The 24,580-nt window shown below is 43.4% G+C and overlaps 1 protein-coding gene across 1 annotated transcript; it reads right to left on the minus strand.

Moving 5' to 3' along the window:
* Window positions 1-927: 927 nt before the first annotated feature.
* Ythdf2 (YTH N6-methyladenosine RNA binding protein F2) lies at window positions 928-22,956 on the minus strand. Its single transcript, XM_055611245.1, has 5 exons — window positions 22,752-22,956; window positions 22,293-22,317; window positions 21,610-21,689; window positions 15,945-17,528; window positions 928-1,823 (listed from the first exon to the last, which is right to left on the minus strand). The coding sequence occupies exons 1-5, from the start codon at window positions 22,776-22,778 to the stop codon at window positions 1,800-1,802; spliced, it is 1,740 nt and encodes a 579-aa protein (XP_055467220.1). The 5' UTR covers window positions 22,779-22,956; the 3' UTR covers window positions 928-1,799.
* Window positions 22,957-24,580: the final 1,624 nt, after the last annotated feature.

The following is a 24,580-nucleotide window of genomic DNA, read 5'->3' on the forward strand; positions in this document are numbered from 1 at the left end:
TCCAATTTGGGGGAAGATACATTTTATAATAAAAAGTTTAGCAGGAAAAAAATCTAGACGATCTTACTGTGCCTCTGATAATACAAGTGCTGACTATAAGGCTAGAAATCAACACTGAATTTTCTCCATAGCGCCTAGGAAGGACCAACTAAGCTATACCCCAGCACTACTGAGTTCATTAGCAGCCTGCAAGTGTGGACCAGGCACTCCAGGGTAATACTATCCATAGTACTAGATTTCATTTTCACAATCTCTTCTTATAGAGTTTTCACACATTTAACTATCAATAATTGGGACATCTTAAAATTAAACACTCTCTAAAGGAGAGAAGCCCTTTAAACCTTACGGAGAAAACAAACTCCACTGTGATCAAAGCCTGCAAATAGCAAACCACTAGAATTTCACTTTTAGGACCTGCATCCCTGAGGAATACTGTCTCAAGTAGCCATAAATTGAACCAGACACTTGTATTTTTGGATACTGGGTACTTGTATTTTTGGATACTCTTTTTGAGGGGTGAGGTTCCTATGCAATTAGCATAACACCTAATAAAATGCAAATACTGTTGAGTGGATTAGCAGTGCTGTTTTCTCTCTATGAGGAACCAGAATACTGCCACACCTTGGTTTACAGGAGTCAGGGTGTCCAGTCCTTAGGTACAAAGGAAGCTCAAACTATGTGCTTCCAATACAAACTTTGCTGACAGGGTCTCATGCAGCCCACCTGGCCTCAAACTTGCTATGCAGGATAGCGTCTGACCTTATCCCTCCTGCTCCCACCTCCTAAGTGCTGAGATAAAGGGCATGCAATAACGTACAGGGTCTCTAACCCAGACTTTCTAAAATGAGTCACTATTTCACCTCTCAGAACTCCATACATTTCAAAATCTCTCCCCAAGATAGAGCAGACTCAAATAATACTAAATGGTGCTAGAAGTGATGCTCAACAGGATCTCACGTTTATTGAGAAGTGATTAATGGTAAAAAGAAAGGCAATGCCCTTTCCTCATTGGCTGAACAAGAAACTGAAGAAACATTCACTACATGTTTTACAGTATTTTCTCTTCCAAAATGCATTTCTGAAAACAAGTTTTTACCACTGTTCTTAGCTCGGAAATCAAATTAATCCTGACTTAATCAGTATAATGTACAAGAACAGAACATTTCTTAGGGCTCCTAGTACTTTACTTTTGAGTAACAAAGGGTCAGAGAAAATGAATCACCCTTACAGACACAACCTTGGGTAACACTGTTATTAAACTCTCCTAGACAAAATTCTTCATAAAAATTTTCTTCCAGTTCGGAAGGGAAAAAAATCAAATTCCCACTTTCTGGGGTGGACACCCAAAATCTGCGCAACTCAAGTGTTCTCCAAGTGCAAATGTCAAAATGGGAGGAGGAAAGGGTTTAAAAATTAGAGAAAATTGTATGCACTTACGGACTTAAAAATCCGAAAAATATAGTAAAAAGAAAAAAAAAAAAAAAAAAAAAAAAAACAAAAAACCATAAGCATTTTGCTCTGAATCACAACCAAAGCCAAAATAAAAGGGACATTTTTTACCTAAACTACCTAGAGGGAATTTTTGTTTAGGTTTTTCTCTTTTTTTTTTTTCCTTTTTTTTCCCCCATTTTCCAGTTAAGTCCTATGTCTTTTGTGAAATTCCAATACTTAAACTGCAAGTTTGCAATCGTCTCTGAAGTCAATGAATTTAAGAAAAAGTCCTAATTTTCTTGAAGGTCACTGTGTCCTCTTGGGATGAGCAGATGCAACCGTTGCTGCAGTCTGTGCAGAACCACTTTTTATTTTCCACGACCTTGACGTTCCTAAGGAAGTAAAAAGAGTTCAAGTAGTTAGCTAAAACTTATCTAAATTAAAACTTTATACAACAGAACCTACAACCTCTTGCCCCAAATTTTAAAAAAATTGGTAATTATGTGTACAGTATTTACAAAACTTAATGAGTGTGGTTGGATATATCTATTCGGGAAGGCTGAGGCAGGAGGGTCATCATAAACTTGAAACTAGCCAGGCCAGGTGGCCCACGCCTTTAATCCCAGCACTTGGGGAGGCAGAGGCAGGAGGACAGCCTGGTCTACAGAGTGAGTACATGACAGCCAGGGTTACGCTGTCCTGGACTCCATTTGTAGACCAGGCTGGCCTCAAACTCAGTGATCCACTTCTGCCTCCCTAACCACAGGGATTAAAGGCGTGGTACACCACTGCAGCTGACTGCCAACCTAAACTTTTAAAACTAGCCTGCTAGTTCACTCCCAAATACCATTAAAATCTAAAAGTTCAAAACAAAAAAGAAAAAAAAAAACACAGGTCTTTATTTACCTAACTCACGTTAATTTGCAATGTAAATTAGGCTGGCTGACTATTAAATAAAATGGTGCTTGTTATATCTTAGCATACACCAAGAAAGTTTTAACCTGTTCTGCTTACACTATGAGACCAAACCCTAACACATACATCTAATTTTATCAAAATGTTTACTGAGAGCACTTAAAGCTCAGCATGTTAATCCCGCACTCACAAGAGAGAAGGGGGTAGATCTGTGAGTTTGAGGACAGGCTTGCTTACAGTGAATTACAGGACAGTCAGGGCTACAGAGAGAGAGACCCTGTCTCAAAAATCAAACAAAAACAGTATTTAAAATATTTAATAAGAAAAAAAATCAGAGATACAGCTCAGTGGTAGGATCTCAAGCACCAGGCTAGCATCTTTTTTTTTTTAAAGATTTATTTGTTATATATACAGTGTTCTGTCTGCATGTACACCTGCACACCAGAAGAGGGCATGAAATCTCATTATAGGTGGTTGTGACCCACTATGTTGCTGGGAACTGAACTCAGGACCTCAGGAAGAGCAGCCAGAGTTCTTAACCTTTGAGACACCTTTCTTTCTTGAGACAGGATTTGTCTGTGTAGCCTTGGCTGTCCTAGACTCTCCTTGTAGACTGGGCTGGCCTTGAACTCAGAGAAGCAGCCGCCTCTGCCTCCCCAAGAACTGGTATTACAGACATTCATGGCTCCCTTTTCATTTTTTTAAAATGTTATTTTTATTTCATGTACATTAGTGTCTGCATGTGAGGGTGTCGGAACCCCTGGAACTAGAGTTACAGACAGCTGTGAGCTGCCATGTGGGTGCTGGGAATTGAACCCAGTTCCTCTGGAAGAACAGTCAGTGCTCTTGACCACTGAACCATCTCTACAGCCCTGCTTTTCACTTTCAATTTGATTGCAGAACTGGAAATTTGGCTCTGCGCAGGGAGCTTGTCTAGTACTCACACAAGGCCCTGAGTTCAATATCCAATACCCACAAAAAAAAAATTATAAAATCAAAAATTTGCTCACAAGAATAAATATTCTGAAAGCCACAAGGTGTTCGATTCTACTCTATGAAAAACACACAGACCCAACTCTCCTGACCCTTACCCTCAACCGATGCCTCAAATAGCAGCGCAGGTCCAACTGTGTGTGTGTGCGCGTGCGCATGAACACATTATATGTGTGTGTACCACAAACGCACCCACACACTCTGACATTTCTTCATGGGTATTGGTGTTTTGCCTGCACAAATCTAATTTGTAATGTGATTGTAATTTGTAGTCCAGGTTAACCTCAAACTAGCTGAAATCCTTTTGCCGTAGCCTCCTCAAGGCTGTAGTTAAAGACTGGCCTCCACTTGCCTCTAATTGAATAGCCTTTCTTCTTTAAAATTATCCTTTCCAGGCACTGAGAGACAGAGGCAGGAGGATGTCTTGTGAATTCGAGGCCAGCCCCAGCCACCTGGTCTACAGAGTGGGTTCCAGGACAGCCAAGGCCAAGGCAATACAGAGACCCAGTCTGGATGACAAACACACACACATACACACCTTTCCAAAGCCAAGTAAGGTGCTTCCTGTACAAGCTTGGGGAATCCCAAAACTCACGTAAAAGCCAAACAATGTTGTACGCATCCATGACCCCAGAGCAGGGAGGAAAGGCAAGGCAGAGAAGCAGATCCCAGAGAGCTCTCACTGACCAATCAGGTAGGCTGGAGGTCCAGTGAGAAATGCAGTCTCAAAAATAAAGAGAGGAAGATACCCGACAATGTGCATAAGCAAGCAAGCCATCCCATGCACACCCATACAAAATATTCATGGTTTTATTCTTTTATCATTTTGTGTGGTTTTGTCTGTTTGCATAACTGTATTATGTACATGTCTGGAGCCTTCAGAGAATATGGGATCCCCTGCAACTGGAGCGACAGATGGTTATGAGCTGCCATGTGGGTGCTGGGAATTGAACCTGGGTCCTCTGGAAGGGAAGCAGTGCTCTTAACCACAGAGCCACCTTTTCAGACCTTCTTCTCACCTTTTAGTTTTCACTCACACGCTGTGAGATTTTCAACCTCCCAGAGAGTGTGCCACTTTGCCCAATTCTATACCATTTTACTTCTCTTTCTCTCCTTTTTCCTTTTTCTTTCTGTGGTACTGAAGATTGAGCCCAAAGCTTTGTGTGTGCGAGGCCACCTCTACCATCAACTTACACTCCCAGGCTCTCCCTACTTGTTAAGTGTTCATAAAACACAGCTGAATCATACTCACATTCACTGATACAATTTTATTAACGTTGTGATTATACCTCCCCAAATACACCCTGACTGGTTCTGAAGGAACCAATTTGAACTCTTCAGTGCTGTGACTGGATGAACAGACTACTTCTACGCTTCCCTTCCACAGGCCGAGGAGCACAGCCCTATCAGTTTTTCAGCGTTAAAGCATGCTTATGAAAAGTATCTTCTCATCCCCTCTTCAGTTTTTCTAGGTGCAGAACAGTCACTCAACTGGCTGAAGTTCTGGAATAACCAGGATAAAATAAACACATTCATTAATAACTTAATTATAGCATGGTGACTTAACCTATATTCCCAGCATTCTGAGCAAGGGCAGAAAAAATTTTATGAGTTCAAGACCAGCCTGGGCTAAAAAACATAGCCAGAACACACACACAAACTCACTTTCCTATCATCTAATTACTTTTCAAGTATTCGATAGCCTAATTCTTATATACACTTAACTGAAAGTTTGAAACCCCAAAATCTGTCTAGTCCCTGAATAAATTTGACAATTTCTCAGGTGATAAGATGAAGAATATTTTAAAATGTAACTAACAGTAAAAATTGTAAATGCTCTTTCTAAAGCAAATTAAATTGTTTGCCAAGCCTGACTGGTCTCAGAATCATTACTTGGCTCTCCACTAACAAAGAGCTACATGTGAATTGCAACAATTTCACAGCTGATTTTATCAGGGAAGGCACAGCAGCACAAGCATTTGGGGAGTAGAGGCAGGATCATGTTCAAGGTCATCCTCCAACTACACAGTGAGCTAAAGTCCAGGCTGAGCTAGAGTAAACCCTTTCTCAAACAAACAAATGAACATGGCCACAACTTTCAAAGTCACAGATAGGCAACTAACTCAGGATATCTAAGGGGTAATTTTCAAGTTTAAAACTTACAAATGGGAGAGAGGAACTGGACACTGGAAAGATGGCTCAGCAGGTAAGAACACTTGCTGTTTTTCCAGAGGATCCAAGCCTGGCTCCTAATATCTACACGGTGGCTCACAACTGTCTTTAAACCAGCTCCAGATCTAATGAGTCTATTTGGCTTCCTCAGGCACCCACACATATAGCAGCATATAATCTCTCTCTTTCACTCTCTCATCTTTCACACACACACTTCAAAAGCCATTTCAGGACCAGAGGCAACTGCAATAACCACTCATAGTTTGACTTATTCAGGAGACTGAAGCAAGCTGATCGTTTGAGACCAGCCTAGGCAACATAACGGAAAAAGACAAGGAGAGGACAGACAATTAACTCTCCATGCTTGCCTCTAACTCCAGAGTACAGAGGTGACTTTCATTCACATTGTATTAAAGTGTGTCCCTGTATATCTGATTGTAATTGTTGAACTGGCAGTGATCTAAATGCTAACAGATTCTGGTATTGTCATTACCACTAAAGAATCTCCTGTTTCAATGTTGTATGAAAATTTTCTCCATCATCTCTTACTGGTCAATAAAGAGCTGAATCTCCTGTTTCAATGTTGTATGAAAATTGTTCTCCATCATCTCTTACTGGTAAATAAATTGAACTAGTCAATAAAGGCCATGAGGACAAAGATGGAGCAGGAGAGGCCAGAACGAGACTAGAGGACAAGTAAGTCCAGACCAGCATTGACAGGTTAGAACAGATGAGAATCTGCCTAGCTATAGAGCTTTAAAGCTTTTTATAAATGTAACAGCTCTGCCTCATTATTTGGGAGCTATAGCAGGTGTAGAAAAATAACCCTTAATTTAACGCCTAAGCTCAAGCACTGGACCTGGACCTCAGCCTTTGAAGTAACAGGAACTACAGATATGTTCCACTACACATGGTTCTTCATTTGTAATTCTGTAAGAAATACTTAGAATGCTTCTCTAGTAAAACTTAAGTAATTCTGGAGATAGAACTTAGGGATAGATACAGCTTTAAACCCTTTTCAAGCAACTCAAAAGTTATCTTGGGCCTGTAATCCCAGCATAGGCTCCAAAAAAAAAAAACCCGTCTCAAAAATAACAGGGCCCAGGTATGGTGGAAGGCACACCTTTTCCCAGGGCTCAGGAGAGGCAGGTAGATCTGGCCAGTCTGGTCTACAAAGTAATTTCCAGGACTACATAATACGAACCATCCCACAAAAATAAATAAATAAATAAGCAAATTAATTAATTAATTAATTAATGAAGGGGGGAGAGAGAGAGAGAGAGAGATGGCTGAGCTGATAGGAACACTAGCTACTCTTCCAGAGGACCTGGGTTCAACACATGGCAGCTCATAACCACCTGCAGCTCCAGTCTCCAGTCCCAGGGCACCGACACCTTCTTCTATCCCCCAAAGGCACTATACACACTTGATGCACCGACATACCTGCAGGCAAAACATTCATACACATAAAATAAAAATAATAGTTAAACACACACACTCCAAAGGGACCCACGAGACACGCTCAGCAAGTGAAGACTGCTTCAGAAGCCTGAGGACTGACTGCTGGGTGTGGTGGCACACACCTACACACTTTTAATCCCAGCACTTGGGAGGCAGAGGCAGGTAGACCCTTGTGAGTTCAAGTCCAACCTGGTCTACAAAGAGAAAAACAAAGTCTGACAACCAAGTTCAATCTCCAGAACCTACATAAAAGGGTTCAGAGCCAGCTTCACAGACTTGTTCTCTGACCTGCATGTGTGCTGTAGTGTACGCTTCCAAACACACACGAATGCTTTTTCACAAAAAAAAAAAAAAAAAAAAAAAAAAATCTGCTGGGGATGGAGAGGAAATGCTCTCTCCGCATCTACCCAGTGCCCACATCCTTATCCCTTTGCTGGATCATGGACCTTAAGTAATTTTTGATATAAATGACTCAATTACCCAAGAACTTGTCTATGATCTAACTCTAGCTCTGCTGAGACAAAACTTTATAGTTTGTGTGTCAACTAGAAGGGAGTAGACTACAGCCTTATGACACCTCAGCAGAACCATTTGCACTCTTCCTTACTCCTGCTGCCTATCATTAAATCACAACCCTTGAACCCTTCATCAAATGAACTCTAATTCTAAGAGATCTGATACCTCTTCAGACCTTTTCGGGTTCCTGCATGTGTGTGGTATAGACACATTCAGGCTCACATACACATAATTTTTTTTAATTATTTTATTTTTGTGTCATGGAGTTAAGATGACTGTAAGGCATCATCTAGGCTGATAGGAACCGAACCTGGTTCGGTTCATCTTGTTCATCTGCAACAAGTGCTCTTAAAGCTCTCGAGCCATTTTTCCAGCTACTGATTTTCTTTAAAGTTCATGTAGGGCACAGTGTGGCCCACAACTTCAGCACTCATGAGGCAGAAGTAGGTGATCTCTCTTGAGTTTCAAGGCAACCTGATCTACAGAGTTCTGCAACACCAGGGCTACACAGTGAGAGCATGTCTCCAATATAAATAGATAAATAAACAAATTAATTAATTAACTCACATAGAGTTGAATCTTACACAAGGCTATCTTCTCTAAATGACTTCATGCATTACAAAAGTGACAGGACCAGGGCTGGAGAGATGGTCAGTGGTTAAGAGCACTGTCTGCTCTTCCAAAGGATCTGGGTTCAATTCCCAGCACCCACATGGCAGCTCACAACTGTCTGTACCACCAATTCCAAGGAATCTGACACCTTCACACTAATACACATAAAATAAAATTAAATAAAAAAAAAAAAAAAAAAGGTGACAGGACCAAAATCTGTATACGTAACAGGCAGTTTCTGATGTTCGTTAAGACCTACCAGAGGACTGATGCTACAATTATGCTGGCTGTATTTGTTTTGTACGCACAAAGTGTTCAGTTCAAGCTCCAACACCACATAAAATCAGGCATGACAGCACATGCATGTAAACCCAGCATCCAAAAAGCAGAAGCAGGATAATCACCAAGTTTAAGGCCATCCTTGGCCAAGTAACAAATTCTGGACTATACCAGACCCTATCTCAAAAACTCAAAAACTTACAACCTGAATAATCCATGAGGGTCCTAGGAATTCCCCCCACTGTCTAACAAAATCCAGGGATGCTCAAGTACCTTACAGAAAATGGCACAGGATAAAATTAATAATAAAGAAAATTGCACTGTTTGCATACAACCAACACAACCCTCCTACACACTTTCTCGGCCGGTGTTGAAGTCAGAATGGAAGACTTTGAAAATGCTCTGCTGACATTTCACCACGAGCAACATAGCCCCATACACTCTAAATCACCCCTTAATCACACATCAAATGTAGATGTTTTGTAAATAACTACTGTCCTGTACTGTTCAGGGAACAATGACAAGAAAAGGCTGTAAGTGACAGAAACTTAATCCAAGGCCTTGTATGTAGAAAGTTCCCTACTACTGAATACAACCCCTTAAATATTTTTAAAATTTTTTTGAGACAGGGTTTCTCTGAGTAGCCCTGGCTATCCTAAAACTGTGCAGACCAGACTGTCCTCAAACTGCCAGATCTGCCTACCTCTGCCTCTTGAGTGCTGGGATAAAAAATGTGTACCACCACTACCTAACCCTGAAGTATTTCCAATCCAGTCAGCTGAATTGACAGATATCGAAACCACAGCTATACTGCAAATAAGTTGAAAACAGTTTCCTCTATTTCCAGCAACTCAAATTTTTGTGCTGGATTTAAAAAAAAAAAAAGTCTCACTACATAGCCCTGTCCTAAAAAATCACTATGGAGACCAGGCAAGCCTCAGTGATCTGCCTTTTTTCCCCTTCACCTTTCGATATTTATCCTTCCAGATCTACATGCAATTAAGCATTCCATAAAACTTTTTAGTGATACTAGCCTTAGCTGGTCTTGCTAGTCTCTTCTGTACTTGGTTACATATTGTAACATCAACACTAAAGAAGTTGTTTGTGTATACATATGTCTGTGTGGGAATGCATGCATGCAGTGGTCGGGAGCAACTTTGTAAAGCTGATTCTTTCCTCCATGTATTTGGTGTTTTATGTGCATGTACACGCACACACGTACAGCTGAGTGTGTGGTAGGTGCGCTTGTCTGTGCTGGAGGTTGACATCTAGCGTCTTCTACCACATTCCACTTTTTATTAAAAGATTATTTTAGGGGCTGGAGAGATGGCTCAGCAGTTAAGAGCATTGGCTCCCCTTCTGGAGGTCTTGGAGTTCAATTCCCAGCAAACACATGGAAGTTCACAACCATCTGTAATGAAATCTGATTCCCTCTTTTGGTGTGAATGAAAACAAAGCACTAATATACATAAATTAAATAAATCTTTTTAAAGAAAGATTTATTTTATTTTTAATTATGTGTGTCTATGCAAGTAAGTGCAGGCACCCTCAGAGACTGGAGGCACTGATCTGTCTCCCTGGAGCTGAAATTACAGGCATTTGTCAGAAACCCAGCATGGGTATTGGGAACTGAACTCAGGTCCTCTGCTGAGCCATCCTCGAAGTTTGTTTTGTTTTTTGTTCCACCTTTATGGAAAAACAAAACAAAACAAAAAAAAAACAACACGGTTTCTAGGGATTGAACTCAAGTTGTCAGGCTAACACAACAAGCATTTTACCCACTGAACCACCTTGCTGGCCCCATAACAGCATGTTAACATACACTGTTCTATAGCCTTTCAGGCGACCCCATGTTCTAACTGTCCTTTAACACTAGGTCAGGCTAGGGCTTGTTTACTCAGGAGGGTGCTGAGAATTAGAGATACCTGCACTACCTTTGTTGGAGCTACACTTGTGTCCAAAGGGGGGCAGCAACAACTTTACTGTCCACCTCTGGTGAAGGAGCCATCTAAACTGCCACACTCAGTGCTTTCCTCTTGGCTCATTTGCAGACTTTAGAGTCAATAGTGAATACAGAAAAACAGAGAGACACCACTTCTGCTTGCCTTAATTTACTAGTTTTTTCTTCTTTCAGAAGCTACAATCTGGTCAACAACGGCTCAGCAGGTAAGAGTACTTACCATCAAGCCTACTGACCTGAGCATGACCCAGGAACCACAAATGTATCAGAACCACAGCAGACTGTCTTGCACATATGCACACTGCGGCTCATGCACCCAACATGTATACACAAACACAAAATAAATGAGAAAATAAAAGAGCTAGGAGTCCTTCATCACTGTCCCCCGAACTAATGAGAACTCAATACAAGGCTTCAAAAGCTGTAGCCACCTCTACATCATTCCAAGGGATGGGATCTAAGCTTCTTTGGCCATTGCCCACCCCCCACACTAAACAACCCAACATACAGAGCAAAGATGCTGAACCTGCAGATTTTTCACTCACATTCCTCCATTTCTTTTTTCCTTTAGATCAAGAGTGCCATGTAGCCCAGAATGGCCTTACAGGTAACTTTGAGTTTCTTTCTAATCCTCCTGCTTCCCTTTCAATTCTGGGCTTAGAGGCATGAGCCACTCAGTTATTCAGTGCTAGAAGCTGAACCCAGGACTTTGTGCAATCTGAGCAAGCATTCTACAAAGAGAGCTACATTCCTAGACTGTGGAAAAAGAGAATCAACTCCTCCCAAGTTGTCTTTCTGATTTCCATGCATGCATTGAATATACAAATACACCCACAAATGGAACTGGATGTCCATTTGGTGGGTCTAAGGAAGTAACTTCAAAGTGTTGAAGTAAGGAATAAATGAAAACCAACAGTATTTTTTTTTCCTTTTCTTTCTTTCTTTTTTAAGACAGGACTTCACTGTGTAGTCCTGGCTGTCCTCAAAGTCACTAAGGAGACCAGGCTGGCCTCAAACTCACCTGCCTCCTAAATGCTGTGAGTAAAGGCATTTGCCACATGTATGGTAATTTCCACCCTAATCATTTAGTAAGAAAATATAAAACCTGTGTGCAATGGTGCACACCTGTAATTCTAACACTTGAGAGGCTAAGGAAAAACTGCTTTGAGTTTGAGGACATCCTGGGCTACAGTCAGGCTGTCTCAAAAGAGAGTAAAATCCGATAGGCCTGATGGCATACGCCTTTGATCCCTGTACTCAGGGAGGCAAGGCAGGTGAATCACTGTGAGTTCAAGGCCAAGTTGTTCTACAAATCGAGTCCAGGAAAAACACACACACACACACACACACACACACACACACACACACACAAAGAGTAAAACCAATCACAAGTTTTAACAGGTTCCAAAGCCACAAAAATTGATGTCACAGTACGTGGTGTGGTATGCAAATAAGTGACGAGCACTCAGTGCTTAGAAGATGTTGTGAACCAGGCCAGTGTGATGGCCCAGTGGATAAAGACAGGCCCAAAGACCTGTATGGTGGAGAGAATCAACCCCTAAAAGTTGCCTCTGACCGCCAGTTTCACACATGGGTGTGTGCTTGCTCTCACTCACTCTAGCTCTCTCTCAACAATTAAAAAATGTTTTAACTGGGCATGGGCTCGTGCCTGTAATCCCAGCACTCAGGATGCAGAAACAGGTGGATCTCTGTGAGTTCAAGAACAGACTAGTCTACATGGCAAGTCCAGGACAGTCTCGAAAAACCAAAAACAAAACAAAAATGTTTTAGATTTAAAAAAAAAAAAAAAAAGTTGCAAACCAGATATGGCTAGCCTATAATCCCAGCATTCAGGAGGTATGCACAAGAGGATCAGGAGAAGGCCAGCAAGGCTAGAGACAGGAGTTAGGGGGACTGAGACACCCAAAAGATTTATCACTAAAACTTACTGGAAATATAAAGCCAGACAAATGCAATGTTTGAAGGTTTCAGGACACTGAATTACATCAGGTGACAGAATGATTCAGTAAAAATGGTTGGCAATAAAGGCCATCTCTACTTCAGTGTGGTCTGCCAAGATACATTTCTGATCCATGGACCTTTAGAACAACTGTGATATCATCCTCAGTATAAGTTTAAGTGCTTCACTAGTTACTTCCTAAGTCACTGCATTGCTACCCTACTTGACATCAAGTCTTCTGCCATCTTGTAAATAATAAAAAGGCATACATGCCTAAAGTAGTGCCTTCATGAATTATGAATCCCATTCTCATGAAACTTTCTTGGAAGTCTAATAAAATAATAAGAGATTACAGTCAATGATGCAAGGACAGTCAATTCTGACTGAAACAGAAACAGAGCTAACAGCGAGCCTTCTCGTCCCACAGAACATTAACTAAAAGGCAATGGGACACAAATAAAATCAAAGCTTTAGTTTTAACTGGTGTTTTCTTCACCAGAACAGTTAGGCTACTCATTCATCTCAGCCTTTATGCATGGTTTGGGAAATGAACCATTACCCTATTTATTTCAATGGGGGATGGGATAGAACCGAAGGTCCGGTGCATGCTCCCCAAACATTCCAGCAGAGTTAGCACCCCAGCCCTAAACATTACTTAACAACTTTTATTACATTCATTTTAGGAAAACAATATAAGGCTAGTTGATTCTAAGATAAGAATCTTACACCTAACATATTATTAGAACTGATGCTGACTCAGTAGTTCTCTTAGCATGCACAAAGCCCTGAGTTCAATCCCAAGCAATATAAATGGGACATGGTGGCAGTGGTGGTAGCTCTGATACCAGCACCCAGAAGGTGGAGACAGGAGGATCAGAAATACTAGCTCAATGGGTAAAAGTGCTGGCCAAATAAACCAAGAGACTTTGTCTGAGTCCTAGAACCCACATAAAATAAAGGTAGGAGAACCAACTGTGTATCTGTGCACCTCTACCTCTCTATGTGGGCAGGGACACACCATAAACACATACACACAATTAAAATAAACTTAAAAAAAATTAGAAGTCAGGCACAGTGGTGTATGCATGTGATCCCAGCACTCAGGGAGGCAGAGGCAGGAGGATCTCTGTGAATTCAAGGCCAGCCAGGTCCAGGCCAGCCAAGGATAGGCAGAGAGACCCTGTCTCAAAATACAAACAACAACAACAACAACAACAAAAAAGAGTGTGGAACTGCTTAAAGATGCAGGGGCAGGAAGGTCATGAGTTCAAGGGCAGCCTAGGCTACGTATTTATTGAGGCTGGAGAGAAGACTCAGCGGTTAAGAGCACTTGTTCTTGCACAGGATCAGGGTTCAAGTCCCAGCACATGGCAGCTCACAACTGTCCACAACACTGTGGCACTCAGACATACACAGAAACAAAATACTTAAAATAAATTCCAGACCATGGAGGACTACACAGTGAGAGTCTGTTTCAAAAATCTGATAAAATAGTTTAAAACATTCAAGGTCATCCTCAGTTAAGGAATTTTGAGGCCTAACCTATGAGACCCTCTCTCAAAGTTCAATTTACTCCCTGAACCACTCCAGTGAACTGAATCCTTGACTAAAAGTCAAAATAGATCCAGGGGCTTACATCTAGAATGTTTCCCTAGCATGCTCAAGGGCCTCATTCCATCCAGAGAACTGACTAAAAAAAAAAAATTCAACACTGGATTCAATCACCAGAAGGGCAAATATTAAGTCAGCATAAATCAATAGTAAACTCCAGTTTCATGGGATCTGAAACCCTCTTCTGTGTGTGCCAGGCCTGCATGTAGTGCACATACATACACACACAGAAACACACCTGTACACATCAATCAGGAGCCAAGATGAGTAAATAACAAATGAGCTGGAAAGATGGCTTAGTTGTAAAGATCACTAGCTGTTCTTCTCCAGAACCTGGATCTGACTTCAGCACCCACATGGCAAAGCTTACGAGCGCCTGTAATTCCAATTTCAGGGTACCTAACACCCTCATCTGGTCTCTGCAGGTATGTATGTGGTGGACATGCAGATATTCATGTCCATAAACACACATAACAATAATAAATCTTCAAAAACAAACACCACTGTGGCCCTAAAATTTACATATACACAATACTCCAAGATTGAGCACTTTTTTTTTCTGGTTTTGTTTTTTTGTTTTGTTTTGTTTTTTTAAGAAAAGAGTTTCTCCATGTAGCCCTATAGTCCTGGACTCACTCTGTAGCACAGGCTGGCCTCAAACTCAATGATCTGCCTGCCTCTGCCTCCCTGAGCACTGGGATTAAAGGAGTGCATCACCAACCACCAGCTTTTTTTCCCCTTTTCTTTTTTTCTCGCAAACATGGTTTAAAATAAATCACTCTAGTTGGGATTCATTTTTTATCACTCCACTTGGTAAAAAAAAAAAAAATATCAAAAGAAAGTGATTGAGTAATAAATGGTAAAACCAGACTGGAGAGATGGCTCAGGTTAAGAGTACTGTCTGCTCTTCCAAAGGTCTTGAGTTCAATTCCCAGCAACCACATGGTGGCTCACAGCCATCTATAAAGAGATCTGGTGCCTTTTTCTGCCATGCAGGTGTACATGCAAAACACAACATTGTATACATAATAAATCTTTTAAAAAAATAAATACATGGTAAAATCGAAATAACAGGGATTTTAATTTATTTAATTTTATTTTATAGGTGTGAGGTTGTCAGATTCCCTCAAACTGGAGTTACAGACAGCTGCCATGTGGTTGCTGGGAATTGAACCTGGGTCCTCTGGAAGAGCAGACTATGCTTTTAACCAGTGAGCCGTCTCTCCAGCCCCCGGGATTTTTTCAAAGTGGGGTTTTGTTTTGTTGAGATTTGCTTTATGTGTATGAATGTTTTACAAGAATGCATGTGCTGGACATGCATGTCTGTTGGTTCCCCCGGAACCTGGGTTTATGGATGGTTGTGAGCCACCATGTGAGTGATAGGAACTAAACTGGGTCTCTTCAAGAACAGCGAGTGCTAATAACTGCTGAGCATTTCTCCAAGGCTTCTAAACCTGTTTTAAGTTTTATATAATAACAAGTGACTTTTCTACAGCAGGGGGTGTGGTTCAGTGACAGAGGGCTTGCCTAGTATATCCTTGGTTCATTCTTATCACTGAAAAGGAAAAATAAAGTGAGCTCTACAAAGAGTAAAAAAAAGTTCTGACAGACAGTAATGCCAACTGTCAGAAGCAGGGGTGGTAACACACCAATTCTTGAAAATAACAAAAAAAAAAAAAAAAAAAAACACCAAAGGCAAATCCTAACTCCAACACAGACATCATACTTTCTGTAGACTGCATCCTCCATCCCTCCCTTTGCCATCATACCACAACTGCAATTATCCCTTTTGTATCTTTACAATTACCTCTGTCTATACCAGTTAAGTTCAAACTGTATTGTTTCTGCTCTCCACTAATGCTCACATTCCTTCACACTAGGGCTCAAAAGACCAATTATCCTCCCATAAAGCCTTAAGCCGCTAAATGACACCATTATTTACAGAGCTTTTATTAACCATTCACTCACTGCAATACCTTTCTTATCTTCTCTAATGCCTCCTCTTTCCCCATAGTCCGAATGATAGCTGGTTACCTTTTTAACACTTTCTTCTTCCTCTTGGCGTTTCTCATAGTGTGAGAAGTCATCAAAAATGGAAGTGGTGTGCTTGTAGCTGGCTATGATTTTCAACACCTGCTTAGCTTTTTCCAGAGGCACTTCCTGAGTGTCCCTAGAGTTGGTCACTGGTTTATTCTCGTTGTTCTCTAGACGAATATGTCGCAGTTGGCTATTGGGAACGTCCTTCACAAAAATCCATCTGACATCGAAACGACCCTTCCATTTGTCCTGGGACCACACACCTGCACATGTGTTGTAGTCCACAGCAGATTTCATCTCTGCAACTCCACAGAAGTGTCCACTGCCGTTGACACTGAAAAGTAAGTACACGGGACCTTTCCCGTTCATGGACCGATAGGCAGCATCCAGTCTCTTGTTACCATGCTCTGTGCTGCACCAGATATTATACTTAATGGAACGGTGGATATCGTCCTCTGAGTAGCTCTTAATGATGAAAACCCGGCCATGTTTCAGATTCCAGTCGAAATCTTTAGGGTTATAGTTATTAATGGACCGAAGTTTCTCCAACACGGGGTGAGGCTCTGAAGGAGTAGATCCAGAACCTGCCTGAGATTGTCCTACTCCATTACCATCCACCCCATTATGACCGAACCCACTGCCACGGTTCCGAGGTGCTACCCAGCGAGTTGGCTGAGCTGCCTGTTGCTGGACTGAGAGCTGGGCAGGCTGTGGTGGAGGCGGAGGCAATGGCTGTGTCTGTTGCCCTACTGATGTCTGAGCCACTGGCGGGCTATTATTGGCCTGTTGTCCTACAGGCTGAGGAGACCCCTGGGCTGGCTGACCTATATTTTGAACCAAAGCCTGTGAGGGGGCTTTTGCCACAGGACCCTTGTTATCCCAAGTCCCAATATCCATGTTATGCTTTATTGGGGGTGGTGGAAGACTTGATCCTGCAATGCCATTCTTGGTCTTCAGTTTAGGCTGTTGTTTTGCCGGCTTGCTAGCAATATCAGCCCACGATGCTGGTTTTGGAGGAGCAATAGTAGCAGGAGGCAAACTGCTGGAAGCCACAATGTTACTAGTGATGGACCCACTACCAACAGCAGAGCCTACAACTTTCGGAACACTGCTTGCAACTTCTGTGCTACCCAGTTTCAGTGCTGCCATCCCTTGGTCTATAGTATTCATGCCAGGAGCTTTATTGAGGGTCTCATTGGCAAAAGCTGACTGTCCATCAATCATGGCTCCACCTAAGGAGCTGGGTGCATAAGCATAATTGCTACTATATCCAGAGCTTTGAGTAGACTGTCCCTGAGAACTGTTATTTCCCCATGCTGAGAAGTCGATCCCACTGGGAAAAAAATTAAAACCATGCTGACCAAGAAATGGAGTGCTACCTAGGGCTCCTGGTTGCCCAAACATTGCATCTGGTAGGAAGTGGGGCTCTCCGTTGCTCAGTTGTCCATAAGAAGTTAGATAGGGCATGGCTGTGTCACCTCCAGTAGACCAAGCAGCTTCACCCAAAGAATAGGAAAAGCCAATGGAGGGGCTGTAGTAACTGGGTAAGTAGGAGTCTGACATGGCAGTATATGCATTATTCTGTGAAAGAAAAAAAGGCAGATACATCAAAACCACATATATATATAAATAGGACACTTCCTTCCACATCAAACACAACTCAAGGATTTGAGCCATCACTACAAAAGGGAACAGCTCAGTCACATGATCTTTCTGTAAACTTCTTGGCATTTTTGAGCTATATGAAATTTTGATGTGATAACTAACCTGTTAAACCTTATGGTTTTACGAGGCCCAGCTGGCCTCACACTTAAGGCAATCTTCTTGCCTCAGTTTGAAATGTTGGGACTAGAGGGGTGTCACACCACACCTGCAGTGCTGTGCAAAGTCAAGCAGATACAGTAAATACAGAGCTTTGTTGTTTGTTTTTTTGAGACAGAGTCTTACTATATGGCTTTGGATATTCTAGAATTTGCTATGTATGCCACTGGGGCTGGACAGATGGCTCAACAGTTAAGAATATTTCAGCACTTCCAGAAGATCCGGGTTTGATTCCCAGCACACACATGGAAGCTAAGAACCATCTGTTACAGTCCAAGGGATCCAATGCCTTCTACTGTGAGCAGTGCACACATGTGGTACATGGCATACATGCAAGCAAACCACGTACACAAAGAAAAGAAAGCGGGCATGTGCTACCAAGCCTGCCAGTTGTTGCTTATAGACAGGTTCTCACTATGCAGCTCTGGCAAATCAAAGTGGCCTTGAACTCCCAGAGATCCTCCAGCCTTTGCCTCCCAAGTGCTAGGATTAAAGGCCTGCATCACTATATCCCAGCTTTATTTTTCATAACAGGGGGACTTACTCTACATCCCAAAGAGGTGGGCAACTTCTAATTTCTGCTAATCCAGGTCCAGTGGAGATAACTGGATTTAAAAAGTAGGAATTCTAGAAGATCAGTATTCACAGCAAAAGAGCCAGACTACATGGCACATTCTTGTAATCCCAGCAATTGAAGGGTACAGACGTAAAGGTTCTTCTTAGCTATACAATGAGTTTGAGGCCTAACCAAATATGTCCAACAAGATAAAAAAAAAAAAAAAAAAAGGGGAGGCAGAGTCAGGCAGTTCTCTGTGAGTTAGAGGCCAGCCTGGTCTACAAAGTGAATCCACCACAGCTAAGGCTACACAAAAACCCTGTCTTGAAAAAACCAAAGTAGAGGCTAGAAAGAGAAAGTGGATAAAGGCACTCAGATTCAGTTCTTAGCACCCATGTGGTGGCTCACAACCTTTAACTTCAGTTCCAGGAAACCTAATGCCCTCTTCTGACCTCTGCAAGCAGTAGGCACACAACTGCTGCACATACACACACACAAGAGAAACACTCAATACATAAAATTAATAAATCCTTAAGAAAGGGTCAAAAGATGGCTCAAAGGGTACAGGCATTTGCAACATTGCTTGATAACCTGAGTTCAATCACCAGCACCCATACAGCGAAAAGAACTGACACTGTTAAGTTGTCCTCTGACTTGTACACACATGCCATGGCTGTAATCCCAGCACTCAGGGAGACAGAGGCAGACAGATCTCTGTGAGTTCAAGGCCAGCCGGTCTACACAGTGAGTCCCGGGACAGCCAGGGCTACACAGAGAACCCTGTGTCAAAAATCAAAAAGTCAGTGAGATGGCTCAAGGAGTAGTCAGGCTTAGGAACCTGAGTTAGATCCCTGAAACACACATAGTGGACAGAGACAGCCAACTTCTGCAAACTGTTCTCTGCCCTCCACATCTGTATGGTGGCACATACATGCCCAGTTATTTATTTTATATGTGGGTAAGAAAAATTTGGGGGGGGGGGGTTAGGGGAGAAAGAACTAGAAATTTCAAGTTCTAGTCCAAATGTCCTGACAAGCATTCTTCCCTCATAAACTAACAATGTTAACTAAATAAACATAATAATCTGAAAGGGAAAGAGAGGTTTCCAAAAAAACTTAAAATATGAGGGGAGGTGTTTCACTTCACTTATAAAATGAATGGCTATCATTTGAAATTCACACTACTTTCTACACTAGAAGTAGAAAATATGACGTAACTCTATAACTTTATTTAGAAATATAAAATTATATAAATGACTCTTCACAACAAGGATACAGATTATTACTGTGAAAGCCTTAATCATTCTTTTCCTTTCTTTTTGGTTTTTCGAGACAGGGTTTCTCTGTGTAACCCTGGCTGTTCTGGACTTGCTTTGCAGACCAGGCTAACCTCGAACTCAGATCCACCTATTTCTGCCTCTTGAATGCTAAAGACTTGCATCACTAAACTCAGGTTAGCCCAGAATTCTGACACCAAACTGGCCTCAAACTCAAAAGATCTACTTGCCTCTTTTCTCCCTAGTTCTTGAATTGAAAGCACCATACACAGCTCTGAGAATTACTCCTGATGATACAGCACAAAAACCAACCAAACAAAAAAACAGCAACACTCTTCAAGATCTATAACTACATCTCAATTAAAAAAAAAAAAAAAAAAAAAAGTCGGGGGCTGGGGATTTAGCTCAGTGGTAGACCACTTGCCTAGCAAGTACAAGGCCCTGAGTTTGGTCCTCAGCTCTAGAAAAACAAAAAACAAGTCACTTAAGCCTCAGCTTATTTCCTAAAGAAAAAAAAAAAAAAAAAAAAAAAAAAAAAATGCTCTCACTAGCACATATTATGCCAAGACATAGGTGAATGGATCTGAAATGGCAAGTTCCCACATGCCAAGAGCTTAAAAACCTAAATTACACAATACTTTATAATAACTAACCAGAATTATGTTTCTAAATGTTCCCACTCTCTCTGTTATACTGATTAGGAAAGCAAACTAAGCTGGGCATGGTGATGCACACCTGTAATCACAGCGCTCAGGGAGGCAGAGGCAGGCGGATCTCTGTGAGTTCAAAGCCAGCCTAGTCTACAGAGTCTAGGACAGCCAGGGCTGCACAGACAAACCCTGTCTCAAAAAAAAAAAAAAAAAAAAAAAAGGAAAGCAAACTATTTCATTAACAGCAATTGCTAATAGTTTCATTCCTCTACTTCCTTCCCTGCTTTTCTTGATCAGCTGGCTGTCCACTGTGGAAACTTTTTGCCTATCATTTCCTAGACAGTTTTTGTACTCTCAATGTGAAAATTTTTAGATAGGCTATCTCAAAAATCTTACATAAAAATCAGGCCCAAACCTGAATATACACATGTACGTCAAGTTACTGAAAATACGTATTTCCTTCCTACAGAGTACATTCAACATTTTATATAAATGTTCCATGAACTTCTGAATCTATGCTACATTATCTTAAAAACAGTATTTTCAGTTCTTTTGATACATTAATCTGTGGACTTAAGTTAACTAACAATCTGTATCTGTCTTAAGATGGGGGAACAAGATTGGTGAGTCAAACAAATTTCCTTTGGTACAGTTCATAGTAAGACTATCTGAATACATATGCAATTAACCTTCCCATCAAAAACATTTCATGTATCTCAAAGTTGTCTTGGTGTCAATGAGGACTTTACCAGTGCGGAAGCCCTCTACCACTGAGCTAAGCTCCTGGCCCCTACCTGCATCTACAATCACTCTTGGTCTGAGTGTCAACTGAGCTCAACAGCGTTTAACCTCTTTTAACTTCATTTCATAAACACAAATGTCCCACTCTCTCACTTTGAAATAGTTTTAATACACAAAGAGCTCATTAGAGACCAAAGAAATAGTAGTTTTACATCGGTGAAGTTCAGGCAGTCATACACTAGAATTTCTTCAGTACATTATTAACACAATTTTCCTAAAAAGAAAATTTTGTTTTCTCCAGTGCAGTCAGAACATTAAACACTGGCCAACATTCTTAAGTTCTGCACTGACACATTCCTGACAAATGAGACAATTACTCAGGCCAGTATTACTGTTCTTATACAATGAAATGTATCAGTCCAATGGTCTCAGCACATGCTTTGTTGACCACACAGCCTATAATATTTGTAATAAACGTTTTATAACAAGCTAACAAGTATTAAGAGAATAAACCACTACCCCCAACACAAAAGTGAGACTCACTGATAAGACAGAGGAAACCTAACTCTACCCTGCACCCTCAGATCCTCAGATAATAGAAAATGATGAACTACTCACGGGCCTTGCCTGTGGGCTCAAGTAAGGTTCAAAATCATCATCATTTAGTCCATCCTTTTGATGCACAGATCCATTTTGTACTAGAGGGGAAAAGTCAAATTAGTAACGTCCAGGTCCGACGAGCTCCCTTCCAAGTCTGTCAATTACAGCCTCGCCAGGAAGAAACCACGCTAGTTCAGAGAGCCACCGAGTTTGAACCTCCGTGGAATGACGATAAGCAGCGCCAAGGCTGAAGCAAGATCCGCCAGCGAAAGTCTCTCCACCCCACAGCAAGCTGATCTTTTTAAAAGGTCAGTGTATTGGCTCCTTCGAATTTCAATTCCCTCCGGTTTTCTCTCTCTCCCCTCACATGCGAGTTACTTCCAGAAAAGTGATCCACGAGGAGGAAAAACAAAGGCCTCCTAAGACCTACGGGAAACTAAGGACCTGGTGCCTCTCAAAATGCACTCCACCCCCACCCGCTCATGAATTACTCGTTGTTAACGAAAAAAAGCTGCTCGCCAGCTGCGGGAACACACCGAAAAGGCTCGAACACCCCGCGCGAGGCACCTGCGAACCGAGCGGCCTCGGAAAGGTCCTTTCCCCGGGGCGCGTCCCCGAGACCCCGCCCCCACCGCCTGGCGGAGGGACCCCCCCGGCCCCGCCACTCCCGGCCCGCGGCCACCGGCGGAGCGGGGCTTTACCTTTGTTTCCTTGACCTTTTGGTCTCTGCGGGAGGAGGGGACGTCGCCGAGCAGCAGCCGAGTCGTCCGGGAAGAAAACGGAAAGGGAAAGACAAATGAAAGCGGGGCCCGAGCAGGGAAGAAAGGAGCAGGCCCGGGGGGGGACGCGTGGTGAGGGGGAGGCGGGGAAAGCGCCAGGCCGGCCGGTCACCCGGCCAGCGCCGGCGGCGACACGAGGGGAGGAGGAGGAGGAAACGAGGAAGGGAAGCTCGGGCCGCTGACGGGAGGGAGCGCGGCGAGGCCCGAGGAGGAGCGGGAGGAGCGGGCCAGGCGGGGAGGCGCAGGGCGCGGCCGGCCCGAAGCCCGAGTCCCGGCCCGCGAGAGGCGCCGCCGCGGCCCGGCCGGGAGCGGCGGGCCCGGGCCTAGTCGGGCTCCGTCTCGCCTCACACAATGGCCGAGACATGCGGGCTGGGCCTGTACCTGCTCCAAGAGGCTGCTGGCCGACATGGCTCTCGGATCCTCACTGGTGACGACGGCGGCGGACTCCTCCTCAGGACGGCGGCGGCGGCGGATGGGCCCCGGCGGCGGGAGCAGAGGGCGCGGCGGCGGCTTTTGTCCCTGACACTCGGAGCCTCGGCGGACGCAGCGGAGACACAGCGCGCGGCTCGGGCTCCGGCTCCGACTCGGCGACGCTCTAGCCGGAGAGCTCAACGCCCGTCTCTATGCCTTTGCGCGCGCGCGCGCCCGCCCCTCGCAGCCGGAATGTGGGAGCCGAGCGGCAGAGACGGGCGGCGCGCGCGGCGCGAGCGCTGACTCTCACATTGACTCACCCACGCGGAAGGGGCCCGGCGCGGAGCACCTCGGGAAGGCAGGAGCGTGCCCGTGGCGCCCTCTGGCGGGCTGGAGGAGCGGAAGCGGCGCGCGCACTCTCCCCGCCCCCACCGCCGCGGCTTGGGGCCTAGGAGCGCTGGGTGGCCTGGGTCGCGGCTGGAGCTTCTTTGCCAAACACCTGGGAAAGAATCGCTTTGTCTTAAGAAGACGTGCAAAAGCCCGTCTCGTGATGTGGCAGAGGCCTCTGCAGCGTGCAGGACTTGGACCCTGATTCAAAATTGCACTTGACAACTCTCCCCCAATTTGAAAGGGAGCCACCAGCGAGGTGCTGAGAGCTCGCGGGGAAAACTTCGTGGAGGTCGGCCCTGGAGACCGCCCTTCCTTGGGACTGTTGTCACGCTCCTTCCTCAGGGACCTGCAAAGAGCACCCAGGAGCAGTACTTCCACTAAGTAGTAAAAAGCCGGCCCCCGCTGCCCTCCCTTTGGCTTTGGAGGAAGAAAATACACAGTCCCTTTGCAGAGAAGTCACTGACCCCAAAATCTATTTCACGCTGGGCTTTATTTCCAAGAAAAGAAAAAAAACCTCACACATACGCACACAATTTCGCACAGACTTCCACCGTTTCTGGCGCACCTATAAAGTCCCGTGGGACCCTAGGAGGAAATATCCTTGATCTGAGAACAGGAAAATGAATGTTATTCCGGTACCTGCTGTGTGCAGGGCTTTTGTTATTAAGTGCTTTTCGACACATTAAACTTAGAAGCTTTCACCAAGTTCAAAGTGGCTATCAACCTCCCCTGTTACTGCTGGGAAAGCCGAGATTAAGCATTCTGCCCATGCTACCAAGCTATCAAATAGACCCTTGCCGCCCGGCGCCCTGGCTCATGCTTGTAATCAGGGAAGCAGAGGCAAGCGGATCTCTGAGTTCGAGGCCAGCCTGATCTACAAATCGAGTACAGACCAGCCAAGGCTACACAGAGAAACCCTGTCTCGAAAACAAACAAATAAATAAATAGACCGGTGCTTTTGACACAAAGAAGAACATAATATCGTCCTTTCGAGGGTTTGAAAAGAAATCATGTGTTCAGGAGCTAAGATACAGAGGTGATCCAAAGGATGAAGGATGAACAAAGACATTTTGTTGTTTTTGTTCTTTATTCTGTTGGGTTGTTTGTTTGAGACAGGGTACCCCCCCCCCAAAAAAAAAGCCCCTTTGGGTCTTGGAACTCACTAGGTAGACCAGGCTGGCCTTGAACCCATAAATCTGCCTGCCTCTGCCTCTTGAGTGCTGCTATCAAAGGCATGTACTATCCAAAGACATTTTTAATTACAAAAAGTCATTCTGTACAGAGCTATTTAATGATAGGCTTTGTTGCTGCCTACGGTGGGCACATGAGCAATGCAACATCGTTAGCCCAATACCATCCGCTTGCTAGATAGACAAGGCTTTGATGGGCTCAGGAGTAAAAGGCCAAGA

This window comes from Psammomys obesus, unplaced genomic scaffold (assembly GCF_907164565.1).
Source record: "Psammomys obesus unplaced genomic scaffold, mPsaObe1.curated_primary_1811, whole genome shotgun sequence".
Taxonomy (NCBI): Eukaryota; Metazoa; Chordata; class Mammalia; order Rodentia; family Muridae; genus Psammomys; species Psammomys obesus.